The following is a 19411-nucleotide window of genomic DNA, read 5'->3' as shown; positions in this document are numbered from 1 at the left end:
AGCGCGTGAAGCACTTTACCGCCACTTTGTGCTTCGGAAGTGAGACTAGAAACCAAACCATACCCCAAATTCTGAATAAATAAATAGAATTAATAATAAACCGTTGACAGAGGACATAAAATATACCTGTAAAACTTTAGAAGATCATTATTTTATTTATATTAAAATCCTACATTCCAGCCTCCTTTGTTATCTATCTACCTGTTGGGCAGATTTGAGCCAATATCGGTTTATTGCAGATATATCATTATGGGCTTACATGTCAGCTGATAAGTAACAAAATATTGCAGAACAAAAATGCCAAATATGTTTTTAGTAATTTAGAAATAGTGTCACTGTTACATAGTTTGTCCTCTTGACAAGTTTATTTGTAAAGTGTCCCGCTCAGTAACTACTGTATATTGGTCTCACTTGTTTAAAAGAAGACATATAAAGGGTCCTTATACATTTAAAAAAATATATATTTTGTGTTTATTACTGGTCTCAAAAATCCATTATTTCTTATTATCTGAATTAGAATGTCCACGTCTATTTGAAGACCTCGTGACCTCTTTCCTGTGTAATTTTGTTGTTAAAAGTATGTTCCTCTTGCCCTGTGTTTCACTGTTGCCAAGTTGTTTTGCTCCAAATTATTGTTGGTAGACTGGATGTTAAAAATGCATTGCTGCCATCAACAGTCAATGAAGCCACTTGGTTCATGTTTGGTAAAACAATATAACAGCTCCTATTCACAGGTCTAATGATGTGGACAATAAGATGATCCTTAATTTGCAGTGTTCTGCCCCATGTTCTCTGCTTTCTATCAATATTAGTAGATGATGTTGTGCTCACACTGCATTAAATATTTTCCCCTGGGATAATAAAGGAACAATTAATGAAATGTTTGTCTTCCAGTAAAGGTACTAATCAATGCTATTTCTCCAGCTTCCTAGGACACAATTTAGGCAGAGAACATATTTTTATATTGTCCATCTTTACTACAAGACGTCTATCTATATTATGGTGATGCATATATCCAACTAGCATATAGTCTCATAATAACAAAGAGGATCATTGCAGTATTATCAAATAATACTTTCCCTTTTATTTTCTGCTTTAAACTCAAAGCTAATAGAAGCTACATGTTAACAGCCCTAGAATGCATCTGTGGTTGTATACAGTATTTTCCTGATGTATTTTTTCCCATAAAAATATAACAATCTCTCAAATACAGGATGCAGTTATGCAGAATCAGTGAGGTAGAGACGTGCCCACAGTTGATGTGATGGTTATAAAGATTATTTGGCTAAAAATCACTGATGTTGTGACGCAAATCAACCTCTCTTCACATATTACAGCTTTTTAAAAATCAGACATATATCCAGGTCACACAAGTGCTGATTTGAGTTTGTACATCAGCAAATAGAGGAGTGCAAATTGATTCCTTTTGTGCAAAAGTGAGTTCCCTTATTATCACAACAAATCATCTTTAATGAAGAGCCTCCTTTGCTGTTTGCAGTCAGACTGGACTGTTGCATTCAGGATGTGGGTGGCAGTAAACTCCACACTGCATGGCCCTGAGCTGCAGGGAGCCTCTTCCAGCTCCAGGACAGTCACATTGTTGGGTGCAGCTGTGCTGAGGATGTTGGCAGGGACAAAAAGTGTCACCTGAGGCCCTCGGGCTGGCCAGTAACGTCCCAAGTTGAAGCCGTTAATCCAAACTTGTCCCTGAAAAGAAAATGACAGAACTGAGTAATTCGTCGACAGTATTAGCATTGCCTTTGAGGAATACGTCCTTCATGAAAAACAAAGCAAACGCTTCAAAACCATCACAGAGATCATTTGATTGAGCCCTTGCTAGAGAATATCTTGACAAGATACACTCAAACAGCATGAATTGTATTAGTTCTTCCACATTTAGAAGAAGTCTGCAGCTAAGGATAATTTGTATTTATTTATTCTAATTTGTTATTGATTTTAAAGTTTGAATAAATCAAGCGGATATTTTCAATTATGAGATTTTCACCAAGTCTCTTCAACTCTTCAATATGAAGAGAATAAACGTGACACCTGACATTAATTTATGTCAGGAAATAGTGAAAAATGCTCTGTTTCCTGACTTTAAGATGTATGCAAATTGCTAGGTTTTTTTCCAAGCACCTAAAGAGATTCAATTTACAAAACTATACAGCAGAGAAAAGCAAATCTTCACATTTGAGAAGTTAAAACCAGCTCCTTTGGAATTGTTGCTTGATATATGAATTAAACAATGAAGCCATTATCAAAATTGTTGGCGATTCTTTTTTTTTCCAGTTGTCTTATCAACTAATAATTAAAAAACAAATTTTGAGCGCATATGACCCTGGAGTCCTTAAAAATGTTACTACGAACAATCGGGGTTTATTTAAGATGCTCAATTGACATTGTTCTTATTTTATTTTTTTAAAGGGCAAAGTGGCTTCAATTCTAACTAAATCAAAAGACGCTTGGGTGACATGCCTTCCTCCATTTGGGCAGCTTGATGTAGGTGTCCTGGGGGAGGTCTGGGATGCCGTCAGGAATAATGAAGCTTCCCTCGTAGAAGGCTGGCAGGGAGAGAGCAGGAGGCTTAGGTGGGTCTGTTGGTTTCGTTTCACCGAGAAGACCGTGACTGACCGCTTCATCGATGCTCAGGCTGTACATGGTCCAGCCAGTGAGCGTATCCTTCCCCAGAGTCAGGTTGGACACCAGGCCCTGTGCAGTACAAAAAACAGACGGGGGGAGCTGAGAATTCACACCGACGTCGCAGTTTTGGAATTTTTTAGAAGTTTTACTTCACAGAAAGTGTGAAATTCAAATACAAAACAGAATTTTGTTGCAGTTAAATCTAATCTTACATTTTTAAGGCTTGTAAAACCTGCACAATGAAATCAAGTAAAGCCTTGTGACATTTATACGTCAAAGCACACTTAGTATCTTGAAAATGTAGCTGGAAATAAACCTTATGGTCTTTAATGTTATTTCCGTAGTTGATTCGACCCATATTCTCCACCAGTAGGTCCACCTGACTGCCAGCTTTCCCAGTAACGTTGACAGTTATGACTTTGTTCCTTTCAAGAATCCCCACAGCCACCTTGAGAAGAAATCAGCATGATTAAATCAGAAATAATCAGAGTTTGCTACATTTTCAACTAGAACTAGGCATCATGTTTAGATTTTTCTATACCAGTATCTATCTATCTTACTATGCAATTTTTTTTACATTTATACAAAAGAAGCTCACGTTCTCAAGAGCTCAATGTCGTCTTAAAACATGCGACCGTACAAGAATTGCTGCTGATCTAAAATTAGTCAAATGAGATGCTATTGATGCATTTCAAATTGTACCAATGCAGCACAGTTTAACTCATCTGGTGATGAGCAAAGACAACAAAAGACATGTGCGTGGACCTGCGTGTAACTTCTGATAAGAAACAATCAGACTCACCCCGTTCACTGACACATACGCTCTGTCGTGGACGCCGTTCAGTGGAGATGACAGTGGAGTTGGTGTGTTGCAGTTAACAGGCAGAGTGGTCCTGTAGAGCACATAACCAAAGGCCTAAAGGACAAACAGCAAAGAGATACATTTTACACAAATCAACAGCGTAAAAAGTTAAAATCATGTGGAAAAAAATAGTGTTGGTTTTTCACTACATAAAAGAGAAAAGCATTAAAGGATACCTGGTTCAGTTCAATGAAAGTCTGAGGATATTTGCTTTTGATGGGGCCGGAGAGAGACAGTATTTCTAAAGCATCTGATAGCGTCTGGAGCTGTGGTGACACAGGGTTGCTTTTTATAATTTATTCTTCATGTTTTAAATTCGAGTGACAAAAAGTCTTTCAATGGAAACAGTGTCCACTGCCTGCTTACCTTTTTCATCCCAACAGTCCCATATGCGTACTTTGGAGTTGTGGGTGGTATTGGTCCCGCAGGTATCTTATGGTACTGGTGTGAAAAAATACACACATTCTTCCAGATGACTTATACTCCACTGTACATACGTTAAAAAATACAAATGTAACACTTGTGGAAGTGGAAGTTCAATTTTATGAAAAACAGCTGAAGGAATACTTCAAAACAAATGAGAGGCCTGCACTAGTGTTCTTACCATTTTGATCACCTCTCTAATAGCGAAGTATTTCTCCGTCAGGTCTCCTGCTTCCGTGAGCGGGGAGTCGTAGTCGTAGCTCGTGGGCTGAGAGCCGTATGGATCGTTTGCACCTGCGATATCGAGAGGCAATCAGAGGGTGTTACACACCCTTGCACATCTTTTCTCTATTAATAAACAGAGAGGTTTTAACATACTCTTATTTGTTTGTTTACCATATTGTATTGTAAACTATTACTATACTTATACTATTGCACTGTGTTTACTGATATGCACCAATCCAAATTCCTTGTATGTGTAACGTACTTGGCAATAAACAATTCTGAAGTTAATCATTCCAAAAACACAAAAGACCCAGGTGGCTTTGCTGTCTTCTCATCAAACTAGTCTGTTAAAGTGCACTCACCATTCCAGTATCCAAAGTTTGTTCCCCCTATGAACATGTACCTGTGGGGAGAGAAATTAAAGTGAAATGTAGACAACAATAAAGCACAAATAGATTCAAATAACTTTACACTTCAAGAGCAAGAGATGAGCTCCTTGTCTCTAAAGTCATTCTCTCTCTTTAAGAAAATGCATTTGCAGATTTAAATTATGTAACTCGAGTTACATATTATGATGGTGGCCGTAGAGTCACCATGATATTAATATATTTTGTGTAATTGTATATGCCTTCAGTGTGTCATTAAATCTGAAGACTCACATGTTGACGTTTGCTCCAACGACAAGCATCTCGTTGAGGGACTTTGCCACTAAGGCAGACGACACGACAGAGTGACGTGACCCCCAGTGGTCCAGCCAGCCAGTGTAAAATTCAGAGTTCACCTGTTCATACAGCAGAAGACCTCATGAGTGCCTGAGAGAAAATGCAGTGTGGTTTTGAAATCACAAACTGTTTCGGGGGAAATACTTGCCAAAGGTCCACGAGGTTCAGCATGTCTCTGTGCATTAAAGGCAGCGGTTACATTCGCACCTAACAGGATCAAAACACAAAGATAAGCTCATGGGTAAAAAAAAAAGCTATTTGTGCGACTTCCTCATGACTGCTGACTAATCTAACATATGACATAAAAAGAAGAAAATGATTTAAGTACTGTAAATCCTTGTAATGTGATCTCAAATTGCTTTTACAATACTGCTACTGCAGAGTCAGACATATTGTCACAGCATCTGGAAGCTGTAGCCCAGTGTTTGACACTTAAGATCAAAAGACTTAACTAAATGTTAAGATTAACAGTCACTCAAACAATCAAGTTTCTGTGGTCAATACATGAGTATGTTGGCAAGCTGTTCCTTTAAGGACAACATATTGTACCACATAGTTTAATTCTTTAAATATTTTCCGGCCCTTCTAGGGACGTACTTTGGTTATTAGCAGTAGCCAAGAATGCTGGTGTACATTGCATAGAAAAACATGTATATTGTATTTGTCCCGACCAAATAAACATGAAATGAAATACATAACTGAACCTTGAACAAAACATTCAATGTTTGCTATAATTGCATTGCACTGACTAGACTCCCGACACCTACCTGGCCCAAAGTCAACAGTAGCGTAGAGACCTTGTATTGAGCCACATTTGAGGTAGTTGAGCCCAGCTCCATCTGTGGTAAAGAGCACCACCTCCTCACCAAGGTGAGACCGGAACAGCTGAGTCAGGTGGCGCATATAGTTGTAGTCACAGGCAAAATAACTGCCGTATTCATTCTCCACCTACCAGACACAGCCACAGCAGGAGGGAAATGTTATTTTCCTTATGGAATCAAGTTCTGAAATGAAACGTAATGCACGTAAGACTCACCTGTACAGTGATGATAGGACCGCCGTTCTGGTAGAGAAAAGGCTTCATCATTGGCAGTAACTTCCCCATCCAATTATCTACTGCTTTGATGTAATCTGACACAAAGCAAATCATTATAGTGTTGTATGTACTGCTGCATGCAACCATGACTATATGTCAGCATTCATCCTGTTTTTTCTTTGATTCTCACCTGGATCTGAGGACCGCAGCACAATGTCTTTCTTCTTGAGAAGCCAGGCAGGCAGCCCACCCTGGTTGACAGAATAACAAACAATGGCAAAAGGCGTTTGGTGCAATTTAAATGGCCTATAAACCAAGTTGTGGCTACAACAGATTTAAAAGTTGATTAGCTCTCATACTGGAGAACAAACACCAAAACATCCCCCAATATATCTAAAACCTAACCTGTTTATCTAAAACAGTAAACCTATGACCATACACATAGGTATACTGTACCATCCCTCAGTATAAATCAAAGATATGAGTATTGTCATTTATTATCATAATTTTACTAATAGAAGTAGAAAAGTATTAGCAGCTTAAAAGATCACGTCTGTACAGTAAGGGTTTCCAGTTAGAAATTGGCAACATTTTTTATATATTATCGACTAATTATTGGCCTTTGGTTGCCACTTATGAACATATAAAGAGTAGGAACAGTAAACAGCAAAACGTTTAAAGCAAAATATATATTTAGAAGGTTGTCCCGACATCTTTGAGCTGGAAGGAAAATTATACTGCATGTGCAACATACACATGACATGTCTACATGTCACACTTTTATTATTAACCTGACAAACTGCATAGTACCTTAATTACTCAAAATACAAAGTCACTAAAAATGCCCACAATATTTTCAGTTTGGGCGACCAACCTGGCAACCACTTTTAAAAGTTAATGTTGAGCTCTGGATCAAAAGTAAAATTAATCAGTTTGGCAGCAGAATGCTCCCAAAAAGTGATATTGTATGTGAATAGGTTATTATATGATTGAGTTATTATTACTAATGCATAACGGTTTAAGCAGCAGTTTAACGCTTCAGCTGGTTGAAGTTGAAATAATTGACTAGTTTATTTACTGTTGGGTAGTTGAGTCTATAAATGCATCATGTGAGAAGTTGACAGATGGTTTGTGTGTATACTCTTGATCTGAAAAGTTATTAGTAACTACAGCTGTCAAATAAATGTAGTTGTGTAAAAAGTAGAATATTTTCCTCTGAAATGTGTTGAACTAGAAGTATAAAGTAGCATAAGATGGAAATAATGAAGAGTCTAACATGTTCTGTATTTCTTTCTTCTGTAATAAGTCTCTTAATACCATCAAAAGCTCAAAATGTGTTTACTGACAACCGGCACTCACCATGTCCCACTCTGCACATATGTAGGGTCCAGGACGAAGGATGACCACTAAACCTATGTCTTGGGCCAGTTTAAGGAAATATTCCACATCCCTGTCTCCACTAAAATCGTACCGGCCCGGAAACTCCTCGTGGTAGTTCCAGGGAACGTACCTTCAACGTGAAAGAAGTGTCAATATTATCCAAACACACATACTTATGTTTAATGATGTCGCTTCATTACAGCTGCAACAAACATCATCATCAATCAACCTTTCAATTATTTTCTCAAATAAACAATTTGTCATTTTCTTTTGTAAATCACAGCTATTAAAAGCCAAATGTCTTTCTTTGTACGAGCAGCAATCCAAATCCAAAAGATATTTAGTTAACAATCATAAAAGACTAAGAAAATATTCACATTTTCTGAGCTAAGGCCAGAGAATTATTGCATTTATTTCAAAGAAAAATATTTGTAACGATTAATCGACATTCCGGATCGATACATAATCATTTTCTGTCGCTTATTTATTCACATTACCACAGCACATGTGACTGCTGACAGCAGCAGCAGCCTGTGGTTGCAACAACAAACCAAAGTTAGAGTGACGCAGGAAGACAGTGAGACATGAAGTAAACGTACGTCTGGATGGCATTCAGTCCTGCCATGTACATCTTGAGCAGCCGGTCCTTCCAGTAGACTCGGGGGATCCGGCTGTAATGGATGCTTCCTGATATGTATCGAAACTCTTCCCCATCTTTCCGAAAGCAGTCCTTCTGGTAATCCACGTTGAATGAACCTGGTGCTCCGAGCTGCACGTCAACACATCATAATTTAACTCACAATGAGTCTGTTTATATTGTGTTCCATCATGTGGTGTAAAGTGTAATGTTTTTTACGGTGCAGGGCTGACATCTCAGCTGACTTTACAGACATAAAAGGAAAAACAATGTATTTTTGTTACTGAGCTGACAAGACAATATGAGCCTGATTTAATCCAACTGTACTGTTAACATGCCTTTAGCACTATCAACAAATATTAACTCACATTGAGATTTATGTCGTGTGTCTCAGTGTACTTTAAAAAAACCAATGAATTTGAGACCAAGTTCCAATCCTTTGTTTTGAAATGTTGTGGCAGGGCTTTTATAAAACCGGATATAATCATATGTTTTGATCCGTTTTTAATGTTTTTGGAATGTGGCTGCATGTATAGCTCCTTCAATGTGAACATCAGGGTATAAACACCTTTATAAAGTCAGAGGTACTTACTGAATGTCCAAACAGCAGCAACAACAACAGCATGCTTCCGAATCTGAGCAGAGACATGATGAATCCTCACTCGAGCCGTGCTGTCCGGTGTACGTGTTACATTAGATTAATGCAGATTTTCAAGCAATGCTATTTGGTTGGTCACAGTCAGCTACAGTTCTTACTTCCCTGAGTAGGCTACACTGTGAGTTGCGGAAGTAAAATCATGTGACAATGCATCGTTGTGGTGTAAAAATTAAACCGTTTTGATCAGTAGGTGGCAGTGTCGCACTTTTTAATTATGACGTAAAGGCTTCAGCAGTTTCTAGTCAATGAGGGAATAGATAAACCTGCACAACAAACTTTAAAACGAAGATACAGCAGGAAGGTGGGTATTTGGAAAGGCTCAGTGGGATACATTTAGAGAAATGTATCTGTCATGAAATGATGAGAGATGAATGTGGGGGAAACTGTAAGATCTTCAAGTCATATATCAGGAGGAATTACCACAATTATATACAGATGGATCTAAAGACCCTAAAACTGGTAGAACAGCAGCAGCAGCAGTAATCCCAGAATTCCAGTAAGAGTGTGGGAAAAGACTCAGTGATGACTTATCTGTGTTTACATGTGAGATGATGGCCATAGTTATTGCATTGCAGTGGGTAGAGGACGTCCGGCCAGAGAGTTTATTGCATCAGACTCATGTGCAGTGCTAACGAGTTTGAAATGTTGCCACTCCAGAAGCAGAGAGGATTTATTGTATGAAATACTACAATCATTATTCAGAATCCATCAAATGCGGATGGCAGTTAGGTTTGTGTGGGTCCCTGCCCATGTTGGAGTCGATGGCAATGAGAAGACTGATAAAGCAGCAAAAAGGGCTCTGAAGAGTGGGAGAAATATCGTTATTGTAAATATAAGTAAGTCAGAAGCTAAAGTGGTGATTAAGGGACAAATCAAAAAGATATGGCAGAATGAATGGAATAAAGGGAGCAAAGGAAGATATCTGTTTAAAAATAAACCATTGGTTGGGAGTGCATGCACTGCAGGATCCTGCAGGATCTAGTGGACGAAATAGAAAAGAGGAGGGTTATGACAAGACTAAGGAATGGCCATACTGGTCTTAACAGTTCCCTCTATGTTATTAGAAAACATAGTAATGGAAGGTGTGAATTTTGTGAAGAAGAAGAAACTGTGGACCATGTTTTATTGTCCTGTCAGAGGTACGAGGCAGCAAGATGGGAGAGGAAAATATAATTGATGTACTAAAGAAAAGCTTTAGTGACAAATGTTGGAAACTTCTTCTGGCATATTTAGAGTCAACAAGACTAATGAATAGAATTTGAGAATTATTTTTATTTTTGTTTGGTTTTCGTAGTAGAGATTTACTTTCCTTAAATCCACACTCCAGATTAGTGGGTGGCGGTAATGCACCCGAAAGCTGTTTACCAACCGCCATAAAAATCAAAAGAAGAAGAAGAAGAAGAAGAAGAAGAAGAAGAAGAAGAAGAAGAAGAAGAAGAAGAAGAAGAAGAAGAAGAAGAAGAAGAAAATTAAAAAAATAAATAAAAAAATAAAAAGAAGAAGAAGAATAGGAAGTTTGCCGTTCACACTCCAGACCAGTAGGGGGAGATAATTTGCTGCTACGTTGTTTACCATCCGCCTTAGAAGCGGAAGTAAAGCAAGTACATATCGCTGGCGGTGGTCACACGTGGGTACGCAAGTTTATCAGAGTAATGTGGTGTAGACAACTTAATTAGAAACATGTCAAAGAGGCAGACAGCCATGTTAGAAGAAACGACCGGTTCTGAAGTGGGACTCGAGGAGAAGGAGGTCCAGGATTCCCCGCCGGAGACCAGAAGGACCCGCAGCGGCCGCAAAGTGCGCACTCCAGCCGCACTTCTGGACTCAGAACCCCCAGTGAGGACCCCCAGCCGGAGGACCAGGAGGTCCGTCCTCCAGGAGCTGCCTACGGTAGACAAGGAAAACACGGAGGCAGCAGGGCAGAAACTCGAGAGTCTGGCCGAAGAGAAGCTCGCCATGTCAGTCGAACCGGAGTCGGGTGCCGTTACCTCGTCAGAGCAAGCGGAGCCGCACGCGCAGGCTGCAGCAGTTACAGACGGAGGCCACGTTAACGGGAGCGAAGACATTCTTCTGCCCGGGCCTGCACCGGCAGAAACGGCACCCACGAGTTCCCCAAAAAAGAAGCCCCGTCTGGGTTTAAGTGCGAAACAAAGTCCGGTCATTCCGCTGGGAAAGCCCAAATCCGGCAGAGTGTGGAAGGACCGCAACAAGCAGAGGTGAGGATGACGTTACTGTGGAAGTAACTGAGTAACGTTACATTTAATCAAGTAGCTTACTGTCATTTAAGACACGTTTTTGTTTTGATTTTATGCAACATTATACTTCTACTCATCTATATTGCAGAGGGAAATATTGTACTTTTTACTCTATTTATATTTAAGAGCTTTAGTTATTAATGATTTTGTATATACAACATCGCTTTAGAAACTAAGATGCTATATATCTTTATAGAGTTAACAGGGAAAGCTGCAAAAAGTAATACATCTGTAATATTGGTTTTGAAATATAAATGAGGGTTGAGTGTCACACCTCAGTTCTGAAAGCATTGTGTTCTTAGCAGCACATCTCAAATCTGTCACTTGTTGGATCTTTAAAATCTATTATTGGATTAGGTGTTATATTACCGAATCATAATAGTGTGATTTTCATTCAGGTTAAGTTATTGTATAGCGGTTTGTGTTAAAGTATCATGTAAGACGGATGCAGGTCGGCTTATTTCACTGAATGAAAATGGATTGTAGAAAAAAGTATTAATACACAAGAGGGAGGATGTGTTTGTACCAAAAGTCTACCAGCATTCGTCACACAACTGACTCATCTTTTAGGGCCACAGCAGTCCCCTCGCCTCATGTTGCCTGACATGCAAAAGATTCCAGCCTGCAGTCCTGTATCATCTATAAACCTGCTATATCTGATTTTGTCTTTCAGGTTCTCTGCACTGATGAGAGACAAACCATTGTGCTCTTCTTGGGAAAAGAAGATGGAGGCCAAACGGGAGAAGGACCTGGTGAAGCGGTATACTTTGCAGCTTAAAGACGATAAAGCCAAACAGAGAGAGGTAGGCAAAAGCTGTGTGATGATTTCACCGTTGTAATGTTTTAAGTATTTGCACCTTTTTTTAAAATATTATATTCTATGTTCCCTGGCTTTATAGGACAAGAGGAAAAGGAGAGAGGACAACTTGAAACGTCGTGCAGAGAACGAACGCAAATCCGAGATTGTGCAAGTGGTACGTCAACTGTTGTTCACACTAAAAGTTCTGGAATACTTCACCCAATATATGATGACAACCTAATGCCCGGGCCACAATATTTCAGAATAAAAGCCTCATAACAATGAAGGGATTCTGTCCAAAGAAAGATGCTAGATGGCTTTTATTTTGAAACGGGAAGTTTTAAGTAAAAAATAAATGTTCAACAGAGCTAGTCAAATTAGGATTTTCACTGTAGATTTTTGCTTTAAACAGCACAAGGAAAAAATATCTGCTCATGAATGCTACTGAATATCAGAGTGAATTATATTATAAACAATGTACAATATAATGCTTCGCAGTAGCTTTATTTTGTACGACAAGCTCAGGGTACATCACAAAGGAACGTTAGCAACTACAGAGCTTACGTCTCCTTATTCTACCACTTTCTGTCACGCTTCTTTTGTGTTGTAAACCCCTTAATGTTATAAATAACATTGAATATACCAACTGGTAACTTTGACTGGTTCAAAATGTTTTCTACCACATTTCAGTAAAAATAAATTGATTATAGAAAGTTTAAAACTGCTTCACAATCTGATTTGTGCAATAAATAAAAAAACGGATAATCAAGTGAAAGGACAATAATTGATTGGTAACATAAGCACACACAATCTTTCTGTTGGAGATTTGACCGTTGTTTATATTCTACTGTCTCTTTTGTATCACAGATCACGAACACAGCAAAGATCAAGAGGATGAAGAAGAAACAACTCAGGAAAATTGAGAAGAGAGACACGCTGGCTCTGCTGCAGAAGTCACAGAAGCAGCGCGTAAAAGTCAAGGCGCAAAAAAGTCAGAAGGTTGAAAAAGATTTGACCTAAATATTGTGAGATAATAAAAATGCAACTGTTCAGAACTTGGCCTACATGTTTTATATGTGGATGTCTGAAATACAGCAAGCACATTTGTATTGGAGTTAAACATTTTGCACAATAGGTGAGATTGCTGTTGGTCAGGTCGCCACTATAAAGATTCAACCTTTTCTGTTTAGTTTTATTTTGGCATTATAAGTATCCGATCATTGATTTGCCTTTTGCTCTGTTAAGTTCTCTCAAAAGCCTGTAAAACATCACATATGACCAATTTTGTTTGACTTGTAGGATTTTTATATTTAATAAAATTTAAATTCTTACTGTAAATCAAATTGTCGCACTACTTGATGGCCGGGAATTAAAAGTTAAAAAAACAGTGAAGGTATGACGAGTTTAAAGTATTAGAACAACAATACGAGAAATATGTATACTTTTCAATTGTTGAGGTGTTCTTGGGTATTGTGTCATTTAAAGTTATTGTGAGGAACTTTTAACTGGTTATGACCTACATGAATATCTGAGACCGTCAGCGAGAAGGTTTTCGTTAAAGTTATTAGGAGTTACAGGAGCAGAGCATCGCCTCGCTGCTACACCGGTCCCTGCGGGGAGCCGACACCATACAGGCCATAGTACTGGGCCCACAGGAGAGAAGGTGGCACGGGAGAACCAGGACTGAGCGGGGTCGACTGTCAGACCCTGCTACAGTAAAATGAGGTTTTATAAAGGGACTCTGGTGCTTGGAAACACGACCGCTTTTGTCCAGAGGGACTGCCAAAATCAACACTGTGTTCCTTGTATAACTTTAAATGCACTTAATAAATTACATGGAAGCTTTAGAGTGACAACCTACGTCTTCAGTCTTCAATTATTTACTGGTTATTACTAGAAAAAGTACATCTGCTGAGCTTAATTGTGTCATACGTATCCAGAATATAGAAAAAAGGGATCGTGAGTTTGTTTTGACAACTTGTTTCCAAAGTCAAGTCAGTTTATTAATTGTTTTCAATTTTGTAAAATGGGTGAATTTTTGAGCTGAAACAATTATTTCATTTATCAATTGAAAGAAAATGTTTGAATTGCTTCCAAATATGACAAATATTCACAGGTATCAGCCTCAAATGTGAGGTTTTGACCCTTTCTTTTGACTTAAAGTCAGACAAAACAAGTATTTAGAAAGTGTCAACTTGGGCTTTGAAAAATTAAAATTAAATTTTTTACTATTTTGTTGACACTTTGTAGACAAAACAATAGTTATCTATTATTCAACAGCCAATGATAGGTTTTGTCTCATTATTATGGCTTCACCTGAGATGTATAGTTTGAGGGAGGTTTGGGTGTGACACTGCGTCTAAGGTCAGACACACTGTTTATTTTTCATCGGGTTAAGCAAGAGGATGTGTTCACAGGACAGATGGCGCTGCTGTTCACCGTATTTACAGTGCAGACACTGGGCAGTAACACATTCTTATTGTTTAGGCTCTGTTCTCCACAATATTGGATTTAAAAGTAAACTATGAGATTAAAATGAGACCATGTAAACAAAAGACTAAGTAACACAATCTACCTTCTATAAATGAAAAATGTCTTTAAAATAATTCAGCCCCATTATAACCTTCATGAGAGGATTGTTGCAGGGCTGATGTGTTAGACTGCATTTGTTTTAGGCGTACCAAAGAAACTGGATGTATAATACTGTGTTAGTACTTTGTTAATTACTGAGTCAGTCCCCTGACATTATGACTTGAATACTTTTTTATACATTACATTTTTACGTTTTAATGGTTTTTATCGTGAACACCATACCTCACTTGAAAAAATTAATTAAAAATCCATTATCCTGTAATTGCTATTGTGGCCACTGAATTCTATTTAGTAACTGTATATCTGCTGGACTTCTTGAAGCTGGTCTTAGTTATTGTTTTTCAAAGGCGGTGAGAAACGGTTTAGTTATTTAGCAAATTACCTGAGGCAGTTTGACATAAACTGAACCATCACTTTAGGTGATTGTTAATGGCAGTGGACTTATAAGCAAAAGTACCAACACCCCACTTTGAAATTATTGTCACTAGTAAAAGTCCTGAATTGAAAATGTAACTTAAGCAAAAGTATGCAAGTATAATTTGGATAATATACTATATATTATTACTATACTTTTTTTACAAGTAAAAGTACTCAATGCAGGAAAACACCCCATACTACTGTTATAGTGTAAAATGACATCATTAGAGTATTATTACTCATGGTTATGTAAAAGCAGGATTTTATTTTTGTTGTTGCTTGAGGTGGAGCTCTTTTTTTTACTATTTAGTATAGAACTGAATATTTTCATTGTGGATTAATCTGATGCTTATTTTCCTAATCAACCTATTGATTGAGTGGGTTGTTTGATTTGTAAAACTTCTGAAAATACTGAGATAAATTGTCACAATTACTCCAAAATGGATACCTTCAGTTCTAATAGTCCAAACCTCAAATTTCTTAAAAAAAAATGTAATCTTTTGTGAAGATTAGTGAAGCTAGAACCATGAATTATTTGGCATTTTTGCTTTAAAAATGACTAACGATTATCAAAATAGATCCCAATCAATTTTCTGTCAGACTGACCTATTAGTCAACTAATAGTTTCAGCTGTACTTGTTGGGAAGCTTGATTTATAACAAAACATCCTATTTTAGAAACTCTTCATACTCTTTAACTGTCAAGTAAAAGGACAACATTTCCCTCTGAATTTTAGTAGAGTAGAATTATGAATTGACATGAAAAGAAAATACTTAAATCAAGTACAACAACCCTAAATTTGTTCTCAAGTACAATACTTATAATACTTACATTCCACTAGTGGTTATTGGCCATTTTGATTTTACGATCTCAAAGTAATTTATGAACATTCGGTATGAGGTTGACTATCACGAGGACATGAATGTACCAGAATCATGGGAGCAGTTGATGAAACTGAATAATAATGTGTTGTTCAAAATCGGCAGTGGACACATAACTTCATGATGCAGCATCTACGTAAATGACTGCATCACAAGACACTGGTTCCAGTCACGGTATTGTATGTTCACCCAAACAGAGTAAATTTGGCAAGTAGGTTGAGTACAAAAAACACCCTGCTTTTCCCTCACCTTTATTCTCATTCCAAGGGCTTAAAAGCACACACTACTTTCTTTGTGTCACAAGAAGAGACAACTCCTTCAGTTCATCACCAACTTGTTTGCTTTTTTAAATCCTTTCAGTTGCTTTAGAATAATCTGACATACTTTATAATGCACGGACAAACAAAGCAATTTGTTACACTGAGGGGACCGATTCAAAAGTAATGATCATCTTTCAATCACGTTAAAACTGGGTGTCTTGAACATCATTATTCATGTCGGTCACTCACCATATAAAGGCTGTGACAAACTTGGTGCACATCTGACGGTGAACTAATTAAAGTGCGAGTCAAGAGAAGCAGCATTCATATAAACAGCTCAAGGCAGCTACATAAGTGAAATCCAGAGTTTTGTAAGTACAATCTTTTTCTTTATAATTTTCTATATTTAAGTGTGTAGAAAACAGATTTTGTTGCGTTATTCATATTTATTGTTTTCAGTATTTTCATCAATTGAATATGGCTCTTACAGTGTGTTTGCTTTAAGATCTTTTTTTAGACATCTCTGACATTCTTAGTTCACTTTTACATGGAAGGAATTGTTTTGTTTGATCTTGCAAACTTTTTTTTTTAAGATGCAACAGAGGTTCAAAATGATTCTGCCAATTATTATACAACTCCTTCTCATTGGTGAGTGAAGCTTATTTTTCTTGTTTCAGTGCATTGCACATTTTGGAAAAGGAACACAGTGCTCTCTTTCAAATGTAGCCTATGTCTTATCTATATTTATTTATTTTGTAATAGCATCAGCAAATGCTCAGACTACAGCACCTGCAACTGCCACAGCCATGACTGCCGCAGCCACGACCGCCACAGCCACAACTGCCGCAGCCACAACGGCCGCAGCCCCCGCAGCCGCGACCACCGCAGCCACAACCGCCGCAGCCGCAACTGCCGCGACCGCCGCAGCCACAACGGCCGCAGCCTCGACCGCCGCAGCCACAACTGCCGCAGCTACGACCGCCGCAGCCACAACTGCCGCAGTTACGACCCCCGCAGCCACAACTGCCGCAGCCGCAACCACCGCTGCTGCAGCTCCGATCGGTGCAGCCACAACGGCCGCAGTTACGAACGGCGCAGCCACGACCATCGCAGCAACAACAACAGCGCCGATAACAACGTACATGAGCAGTCTTGTTGCGTGTTACTTTAGTGTTGTTCTCTACAAGTTCCTCTTTACGTTGTAACTTGGTTGTGTTGCCGTTACCTGTTTTTACAGAATACAGTCATTGTTATGCACACAGAAACATAGTGTACTTTCTTTATGTTTAAATATATAACCAAATAACCATGTTATAAATCACTCGTGTTGATAGGTTTCGAAAATCTAGATGATCCAGTGTGTTCAAATGTTGATCATAATAAAGGTTTGGTAGAACTCGGAACATCTCGGTGTGTGTCTTATTATTGTCATCACTTTTAAAGTCGACTGCTATTTTTCAAAGCGTCTCCTGCCCAGTTCACTAACTTGTAGGCTACTAGTGTTTCAATGTTTTAGGAATATTTAAATGACCTTAACATCCTGTATAAAGTTGACAGTCTTTCTTGAAAATGTAGTTATCTAATCTATACAAAGTAAATAATCTACCTTCAGTTGAAGGACTTTTTAAGAATGAAGTGATAGTCATTTAAATATAGAGTGATCCATTGTTATTTTCAGTCTAAATACAAATAGCAAATGAATACGTTGATACCGACTCTTGAAACAAATATACAGCCTATCCTGTTTATATGATTATCTTTAAACAAGTTATCATTTGCATACTGAGATTTCATCCTCGCTCAGTAATAACACAATCTATTTTTCCATACTACGCTTCCTTCCACTGTCTGTTTTGATGATCAGGCAGTGAGAACAGCTTCTGAGTTAAATGTATCCTAGTGTGTCACCATTCATCACAATGACTCGTTGAGAGTGGGACTATTTGCCAAAGTCACACGGTTTAAACAAAAGAAAAGGGCTCACCCACTTTAAAAGAATGCAAAGGATGAAAATAATCTTTCCTCAAACACAGAGAACAGATGCACGTCGTCTACATTACAAATACGGTAAAGTGAGTAATAATGGACACGTCCTCGCTAACATGATCAATTAAACCCACTATGAGCCTTGGGTCAAATAAATCTGCTGTGGGCCCCTTAATTATAGCTCAATTATATTCTGAAGAGAGTCCCAGAAACCAAGTACTCCTGAGCTTAAATACCACCTGGTCTCATGTTTGCTGTGTGTCAATTAGTTTGTGGTATGTTATTTAAAAACACATTCATTTAGAATATTTACCGCCATAGCACACAACAATGGGTGGTGAATTATGGGAAGCTAGATTTTCACAGAAAGCCTCTCTGCAAGACAGAGCCACACGATTGAAATCCACTTTATTGCTTAAACCTATGTGGCCCGCTTTATGGCCCTTATCATTATAGCGTGATAACAAATGCATCACCGTTTGTTTACAGGTTTACATTAAATGATGAACGTAGACTCTTATACAGCCAGATTGCCAACTTTGATACCTAACATATGCACTGAACTCTCTAGAAAGATCTAATAGACAAAGTGAATGCCAGTCATCCCCTAAAATAAGTTGATTGGCTCCTGATATACAATCAGTTAATCTGATGTCCTTAAAGATTCTTTGTGGTGCAGCAGTGAAATAAACAAACAGGATATATTCATGAGGCACAACCAAAACAGTGAGCGCAAAATTCAAATAAGTGCAAACATAGAGGGCATAAATTAAAACTTACACGTTGTTAAGGTTCACTGACTGAGGTCACATGTCTGTCAGGAGAAACTCGTCAGTCACAGGAAACAGGGTGTGAATGGTTGTGAAACTACCTGCAAAGGTAAAGTATATATAAGTGTATGTGAATGACAGGACAGGGACAACTCCTGCGTTTTACCCATCAAAGTTTGTTTACAGGTGTGTGGGAGTAACCTACTACTGCACATGTGGATAAGTGATGTGTCAGTTTGGTCTGAAACCAAAAATCTGAAAAACCTCTGACTGTGTGGAGGAAGAAAGAAGTCTTACCAGACCTCTATGACCCGCTCCTCATCTCTGCTTGAGGCTTGCAGCTCGAGGCTACTAAATCAGCTACCACTAGCATTTACACACCTGGATCTCCGACCTGCCGACGGTCGAGGTGCATTGTGGGTAATGTAGGCGCCCGACTTTGACAGGGAAAACAATGCATGGAATTAAGAAACAAGTTCTTTGTTTCTGCTACATTGAGTTTGATGGCAATGTTATAGGTGTAACTTTAGCCTACATACTATGCTGTATATATCAACAATAAGATATACATGTTCTATCAATACAAGCCTCAAAGGCTTGAGACATGAAGGATCAGTTAGGTAAACCAACATTTCCCACCAGATGACTCTGCTGTTTATGAGCGTTGTATCCATCGTTCAACTTCAGCCTTTTGGAGGACGGCCTTGACATTATGGAGCATGATAAATCTCATTACATCACAAAAACTGAATAAGACCAAAAAGAAAATGCGAATAGTGTCATCATGTTGACCAGTATTGCAGATAATTTGGACTAATGCTGTTTAACCACAAGGTGGTAGTATTACACACTCTTTACCAAAGGA

The 19411-nt window shown here is 38.3% G+C and overlaps 2 protein-coding genes across 2 annotated transcripts; one reads left to right on the top strand and one right to left on the bottom strand.

The window, feature by feature from the left end:
* Positions 1-187: 187 nt before the first annotated feature.
* Positions 188-8683, bottom strand: glb1 (galactosidase, beta 1). The gene is made up of 16 exons (XM_079159951.1): positions 8521-8683; positions 7891-8060; positions 7271-7421; positions 6102-6162; positions 5912-6006; positions 5643-5823; positions 5024-5082; positions 4813-4934; positions 4516-4556; positions 4110-4222; positions 3872-3946; positions 3682-3771; positions 3446-3559; positions 2960-3091; positions 2479-2712; positions 188-1707 (listed from the first exon to the last, which is right to left on the bottom strand). Exons 1-16 carry the CDS (start codon positions 8575-8577, stop codon positions 1453-1455), a joined length of 1950 nt encoding a protein of 649 aa, XP_079016077.1. The 5' UTR covers positions 8578-8683; the 3' UTR covers positions 188-1452.
* Positions 8684-10005: 1322 nt separating this feature from the next.
* ccdc86 (coiled-coil domain containing 86) lies at positions 10006-13496 on the top strand. Its single transcript, XM_079159010.1, has 4 exons — positions 10006-10802; positions 11515-11644; positions 11741-11815; positions 12508-13496. Exons 1-4 carry the CDS (start codon positions 10267-10269, stop codon positions 12658-12660), a joined length of 894 nt encoding a protein of 297 aa, XP_079015136.1. The 5' UTR covers positions 10006-10266; the 3' UTR covers positions 12661-13496.
* Positions 13497-19411: the final 5915 nt, after the last annotated feature.

This window comes from Pholis gunnellus (assembly GCF_910591455.1).
Source record: "Pholis gunnellus genome assembly, chromosome: 5".
NCBI lineage: Eukaryota > Metazoa > Chordata > Actinopteri > Perciformes > Pholidae > Pholis > Pholis gunnellus.
This window is presented reverse-complemented; position numbering and strand designations above follow the sequence as displayed.

What these genes read in the sequence shown, in the direction of transcription:
- glb1 (XM_079159951.1), bottom strand. Translation starts at nt 8,577, where the DNA reads ATGTCTCTGCTCAGATTCGGAAGCATGCTGTTGTTGTTGCTGCTGTTT. An exon ending in GTTGGAGCAAACGTCAACAT is followed by an intron (nt 4,557 to 4,812) that starts GTGAGTCTTCAG and finishes CTCTCCCCACAG; the next exon opens with GTACATGTTCATAGGGGGAA. An exon ending in GGACTGTTGGGATGAAAAAG is followed by an intron (nt 3,772 to 3,871) that starts GTAAGCAGGCAG and finishes GTGTCACCACAG; the next exon opens with CTCCAGACGCTATCAGATGC.
- ccdc86 (XM_079159010.1), top strand. Translation starts at nt 10,267, where the DNA reads ATGTCAAAGAGGCAGACAGCCATGTTAGAAGAAACGACCGGTTCTGAA. An exon ending in AAGGACCGCAACAAGCAGAG is followed by an intron (nt 10,803 to 11,514) that starts GTGAGGATGACG and finishes TTTGTCTTTCAG; the next exon opens with GTTCTCTGCACTGATGAGAG. An exon ending in AATCCGAGATTGTGCAAGTG is followed by an intron (nt 11,816 to 12,507) that starts GTACGTCAACTG and finishes TTTGTATCACAG; the next exon opens with ATCACGAACACAGCAAAGAT.